We start from the raw sequence: 6,919 nt of genomic DNA, 5'->3' as shown, positions 1-6,919 counted from the left end.
TAAAACATTTGAATAGCTTAATGGCCATGATGTACAAGAACGATGGATACAGTAAAATAAAACAATATTTGTTCTGTAAATAGGTACTGAGAAAATAATCAATATTCCTTTTCGAGATGACCATGTGTTTTACAACTGTCTAGTTTCTACCCATAAGAAGGCTCAGAGTTGTAGGTGTGTGTATTTGATGTACAAAAGAGAACCTACTTTCTGTCTGTAAAATTGACTCTGATAATAATGCAGCCACTTGAAAAGAGAAAACCAATCGTAAAGAAAATAATTGATTAATAGAACTCTTGAAAGAACTTATAAGAATGTTTGAGTTCAAGGTGGGGATGACCTTTTGTCTAAGCGACGGAACAATCGCAAGATTTGTTGGCCGTCTGCTCCTGAATGGATAGCATCAATGACGCTCTTTCTTCGACTCTCTTGGCTCTGGCCTGCCTGCATCAGTCGATTGAACGCTCGGAATTTCGACATCATGGCCGACTGCCGATTGTCGTCGATCACCTTCATGGGATCGACGTCGTTTTCCTCCTGCATGGCTTTCAGATCTCGTTCTCGGGTCAAATGCGAGGCTGCCAGTGATCGCTGGAGCTGCAGCAGGTCGTTGCCGAGTGTCGGCGGTTTATCGAGAACCACTGCGTCCTGCTTCCACTGGTTCGATATCTTCGATTTGACGTTTCTCAAATCAATCGCTGGTTTGATCGGTACCACGTCCTCTTCATCCGAGTCGGAGTCCTGTACTTCTACGCTCTTCTTGATATCGATCTTCCTCGCGATCGACTCGGCGGGTGCTTTGATCTTAAGTCGCGATCCCAGGGTTGACTTCTTTTCGATGGTCATACTCTTCTGCTGGCGAATTGAGAGCATGGAAATGGCGCGAAAGCTGAATCGTCTCCTAAGACTCGATCGTCTTTGAGCAGGAGACGTCGGTCCATCATCGCTACCGATACTGGACGATACTGATGATCGCCTGTTGTTTTGTTCCTTCTTACTTTTTTCTCCTTCTTCTGTACTGTTTCCAGATTTTAGATTTTCCAACGGTTTCCCGCCAAGGAGTGCTGCGACGGAGCACGCCAGCAGACGATCTCTCTTTTTCTTCAGTTCAAGCTCTTCTCCGGAAAGTACCTTTTTGCGAATGTCGGGAATCACGTTCGGGGACTTCAGGCGCTGCGTTCCTCCGTCTTGTTTAGGTCCAGGCAGTGGAGGGGTCGCCCTAATAGGTACTGGTTCAGGGGACGGGCTGACCGGGGCCTCTGTTACGAACGTTCCCCCTGATTCCGTTTCTTTTCTTGCAAGTCTGGCCATGAGTTTTCCCACTGACAGATTTCGCAAAGAACCAGAACCACAGGTTTGTGAAATAGGTTCTAATACTTCAGATACTTGGGACTCAGCTGTAGCGATACGAACTGTCTTCCGAGGTTTGTCAGCGTGTCTGTCGCACATTTCAACCTCAGATTTTAAGGCCGGTTTCAGCCTGTCTGTCTGTGTCCTTGCCAAGAGAGGGCGCTCAACTTCACTGTCTTTGTGCTCGGTCTCCAACTTCTCTGTCATAGCTTTACTTTCGTTGGGCACCGCTGTAACCCTGCTGTCGCCAGTGTTACAATTCTGCACCGCGTCTATGGGTGTTGTTGACAATCTCATCCAGCTATTTCTCTTTGCCAATCTTTGGTGCTGAGTTTTCCCAGTCGAACGCTCGAGTGACGCATGTGTTCCAGTTCTCATTTCGTCACCACTCGAATCGGCGTGGTGAGTGTCTTGTTCAGTCTCCCTCTCTTCTGTCAGCGGCTCCAAGGCTTTTAGATATGGGGAAATATCTGAAGGCCGAACTCGACTAAGACTCGTTATGGTGGATGAGCGTCTTCTGATTATTGTGACTTTGCCTTTCTCCTCGCGTCGTTCAGTTTCCGCATCATTATTGTGAGATTCAAAACTGTTCGGATGATGGCGTTTCCCGACTGCGCGCGTCCTGCGAATACCATTGCATCTCATTCGAGCTGCCTCGCTTGTAGGGGCCGAAGAAGCGCGATGTGCTAAGCGCCCTCTTTCGATCGTGCTGCCCCCAAGTTTTGACGAAGCTGCTCTTCCAGAGTTCTCCGCTGGTGGCAGTCGTCGCTCTCCCACCGACATGCCATTGTCGTCGTCCCCATCGCCGAACCAATCCTCGGAACATCGCCCGCTACTTCTCCTCGTCGTCTTCAGTTCGTTCTTGAGATCCCGAATCTCCTTGTTGATTTCGAAGAAGGTGTGTCCGAGGTGGCGTTCGAGTTGCTTCAGCTGGTATGCGAGTTTTGTGTCCTCTCGTTTGTTCTTAACTCGAGCTGTGAAGAAGATGAGACTCGATAGAGCGTCTCCTTTCGATTTCTTCATGATTCCTACCACAGACTGCACAAGCTGTGGTCTCCCGGAGCGTTTTGTCCTTTAACTTTTAGAAGTCACCCAACCTGGATTTGAAAAAGAAAGAAATGGATGCTATGTCAGTATGTAATAGAAACCGACCAAAAAACGAAAAAAGAGGCAATTTTGAGATAGTGACTACGTCTTGCACTGTGGGAACGGTTTATGATAATTGTCAGCGTGACATTATTCCGAACGCCGCGTAGAGTGATATACATAATTATATGTAAAGATTACTTCCATGTGTACTTTAATCTGTGAACAATTTCACAAGCATTGCCTGTCAGACAAAGGGTGATTCCCTTCATTATAATCTATGAACTACTTTGTGAGATCATTTGTTTTACTCGCTCTCTTTAGTAACATCTTGTGATATCTTTTTGTCATCTCTGCACTTTTTAATATTTGTGTTTCTAGAGAAATATAATGACAAACAATGCCTCAACGCAGCTGTGTCTTCAAGTGTCAGAGATTAGACATTATACCAACGAGATACTTTGAGTTGTCTTTGGAACAGGAATGTATGTATATGAAAGAAAAAGAATACTAAGCAGAGGGGTGAAGGTTGAGGTGTGAGTTTTCTTCAATTTGTCTCCCTCTACAACTTGGACTGCGTAACATAGTAATGTTGGAATTTCGGAGCTTGGGTATTTGTTCAAAGTTCATCGTGTCACTGCCGGCAACCAGGGACAGCCTGGTGATAGTGTCGCTGCCCGGAAAGCAATAGATGTCAGGTTCGAGTCCTGTTGTTCCTTTTCCGACATGTTTATTAAACTATAGATCAGCAGTTGTGATCTTACAAATTTCATTTCTAGAGGGAGACAAACTGAAGAAAATTCACACCTCAGGATTGTATATGTTTATGCTTTTCAAGAGGTGTTCTTTTAAAACTTTGCAATTAGCATTTCATAATAATCTTAACAAATTTTACTGTTGTTACAGTAGAAGAGAAGAGGGGAATGACACATTCATCAGAAAAAAACTGAAATACATGCATACATGGACAAAATACTCCACACATTTCGAAAAAAAAACATAAAGATCTGAACGGATTTATGTCTCCCCCACGAGTACATGAAACTCTTTACGCACACGGAAAAACAGTAAGTATTGTTTGAAGTTAGTCCAAAAAATTGACAATTTAACCATCACTAAATGAATGAATAAATAAATAAATAACTCTTATGACAGATGAACCTCTCTGAACATTTTGTACCTTTTATTAACAACCGAACAAAATTTGGTGGGCCCATGTCGCATAATCACATCCTCTAATGCTTATCTAAAGCTCAATTCATTCGTAGCATTTTCATATCTACATTTTGGTTGTGATGTTCTACAACGACGTAGCCTCAAACTACGTCGAAGTTGTCAAAGTCAAATGTCAAAGTTTTTGCTTCACAATTTCTCATGGTATAGAAAATAACCCGAAGTCATTTCATATATCAGAAGGTGTTACTTTTCTGCATCACCACATAAGTGTAAGAAATTTAATTCTTTTTAATGTGCTCATATCCTTTTTTACTCTTAAATTTAACAATAACATTAATCTAATACTAAATTAATGTTATCATAGATCACATCTTGTAATCAAAATGTTGAATCTCTGACATTTGAAAACACGCCTGCTTTGAGGCTTTGTTTGTCATTCGTATATATTTCTCGAGAAACACAAATATAAGAATATAATTCATTAATCAAATAATAACTGGCTAACTGGCAGATATATCATAAGTCATGCATATCATTGTAAACTTATATCAATTTGTCATAGATGCACATTAAATCACTGCCTTTTCACTGAAAGAAAATATACTCTTACACAAATTATATTCCACATTAATCATCTACAGGATTATCACAATTATTGAACAATAACTAAAACCATATTTGCCTCTCTTCTGCCTATCTCTCTCTCTCTCTCTCTCTCACTTTTCCCTCTATCTATCTATTTATTTATTTATCTATCTATCTATCTATCTATCTATCTATCTCTATCTATTTCTTTGTCTTAACGTTCTCTTTTCATCACTCATTAGGCTCAGTTTTCAAGTTCACAACGTCATATTTACCTCAACTGTGATTCAGTTCTGTAATGTTCTGTCTTCGACACGTCATTCTGAAAAGTCTCGATTTTACAGTCATCTCAGCAAGTGAGACGCGCACATCCTGATGGCTAGATTGGCGCAGATGATACCTCATATCAAAACATCAGGCAACTCGCAGAGTTTGTAAAAATTTTCATGCGATGCTGAATATCTTCCATTACGTGATTATCAAAATAATTGTTTTATGAACGAAGATTTAACATGTTCAAACGCCATTTTTTATATTCAGGGGCCACGAGACCATCGTATTAACTTGGGAATACGTCCAGTTCTTAGGATGAATCACTGCTAGACACATCTCATCATCCAGTAAGATCCACCACGGTGATCACCGTATCCGATATTTGTGATTCCATCATGGGTCTTCCAGAAATCCGCCGCAGAAGAGCTCATGTAGTCGGTCCAAGAGTATCCCGAATAATTAAGAGTGTAGAAACACTTGTCCTCTTCCGTCCGATTATGATAGAAACGAGAGCTGTTACATCTCAGCGACTTTTGATACATTGGTTGTACCTTGGAACACAGATGGACGGATAATGACGCACCATCGCTAGATAAAACGTTTGCCGTTGCTGTGTGCACTGGGATCATTCCGTGCACCGTCACTCTGAAGCTCAAATGGCTTTTGTAACAAGATCACCGGAGCGATTTTTCTCCCACACTTTCTGTTTGACTTGCGTCTTTGACTTGCGACGTGTTGAAATGGACGTTTTACTTTATCCTTTGTTCCGCTCCATCAGCCGTGTAAACACGGTCCATGCGAATACAAACACAACATGGAGAGCTGAGCATTGACACCAAGGATGTTTCGAAATGAATCAATACACCTGGAGAGATATCCAGACTTGACGACTTTCTCTACGCCTCTCCGGACCATCATCACCAAATTGCCACGACATTCTATACAAATATGTTACCAATTGCATTGGTAGGGTTAAATCAGCTTATGGATCGACCTAACACACACACACAGACACACAGACACACACACACACGCACGCACAAAAAAAATATAGTCGCAGAAATACAATTGAATAAGGTAATTGGAAAAGGGGTTTATTGTAATGATAATTGCTTCGTTTAAAGTTGAGAGAACATCAAAAGAATCCGACATTACCCTTTATATTGAGATATAATGTGTCAGCATGCATGTGGCAAAAGATGGCCCTGTCAATCATAATATTCGGGTATACACTATATCATTATTAATTTCCTTGTCGTTATTGCTCTATTTTTCTTGAGGATTCTGATGATGACGACCTAAAAATGTCGATAATTTATTCTTTAAGACATTCCCTTCTATCATTCATATCAATGTATCAAAGATTTAAGCTTGGAGGGCACCATGCAGAAATGAACCTCACACCATTTAATTACTAACACAATAAAACACGCTTTAAAATTTTGAAGTATCGGCAACTATTGTCACAAGCATCACTAATTTTCGTCATTTTTTAAGCTAATGTCAAGCAGCTTCACATGAACTTATCACCCGTTCCTCCATCATTTCATTATTTTTCTGAATGATCTTGGAGCGAAGGTGCCCACTTAACCCTTAACCGCGTCCTTTTCACATGTCAACGTCGAGTTGGGTCAGAGTTCGCGTAAGGGTGTTACTAGCGTGACCCGATCACTAAGTCCTAAATGATCAAATAAAGAAAGAGAGGGAGAGAGAAAGGGATATATTTCCGTAGAGCAACTTGTGCAACCAATCACGGCTCTGAAAAGCTATCTACTGTGGATATGACGTCAGGGTCACCTTGCCTACGCCTGTCTACTGCTCGCTGTAGAGTCCACATAGGTGTATAATATACGGCACTTCAGTTTGCCTTCCTTGTTCTTAATCCACGTGATATTGAGAGTGGTTCTACCTCAGTGAAGTTGTCATCAAATTAAAACGACAAGATTGAAGTCTCACGATGAAATTAAGAAATTTAAGAGCTTCAAAATATACACATAAACAAACCAGAACGACCCAAAAAAAAAAAGATAAATAAACACACATGGAGTCGTGCAGGACTAGGTAATCATGAAAGTGTTACGATATGGGCTAACGTCAGATAGTAGTCCAAGAAGGGAAGAGTATAAAGAGTGTAATCTCTACAAGTCTTTGGCGACTTTTGACATACATGTCTAAGTTACTCTAAATTATGAAGAAAAAAAAATAACGCTTGGAAAACGATCACTTGTCTTTGATGTTTCCATGGTGATAAACAAAGGTGCATCCCGCAACAACAAACAACAACAACAAACAACAATTAGCTTAAAACCGAATGCTTTTTCAGTTACCAAATCCATACTTCGCCAATGTATACAAGCAGTCAATTTCATGCACAAGGATGGAAGACAGACGATTATGTTTGTGCTTCTCTTCCGAAAGCACATGCACGTATTTGTACCTTCACCATATA

The 6,919-nt window shown here is 41.0% G+C and overlaps 1 protein-coding gene across 1 annotated transcript; it reads right to left on the bottom strand.

The window, feature by feature from the left end:
* Positions 1-324: 324 nt before the first annotated feature.
* Positions 325-2,373, bottom strand: LOC139728855 (uncharacterized). The gene has a single exon (XM_071639794.1). It carries the CDS (start codon positions 2,371-2,373, stop codon positions 325-327), a length of 2,049 nt encoding a protein of 682 aa, XP_071495895.1.
* Between the last annotated feature and the right edge of the window lie 4,546 nt (positions 2,374-6,919).

Source organism: Diadema antillarum, unplaced genomic scaffold (genome assembly GCF_040938485.1).
Source record: "Diadema antillarum isolate AM-2024a unplaced genomic scaffold, OU_Dant_1.0 seq00000203_RagTag, whole genome shotgun sequence".
In the NCBI taxonomy this organism is placed as follows: domain Eukaryota; kingdom Metazoa; phylum Echinodermata; class Echinoidea; order Diadematoida; family Diadematidae; genus Diadema; species Diadema antillarum.
Note: the sequence above shows the minus strand (reverse complement) of the source record. Positions and strands in the feature narration are given on the sequence as shown.

Bases quoted from the DNA above. Each gene is read 5' to 3' on its own strand.
- LOC139728855 (XM_071639794.1), bottom strand. From the start codon at position 2,373: ATGAAGAAATCGAAAGGAGACGCTCTATCGAGTCTCATCTTCTTCACA.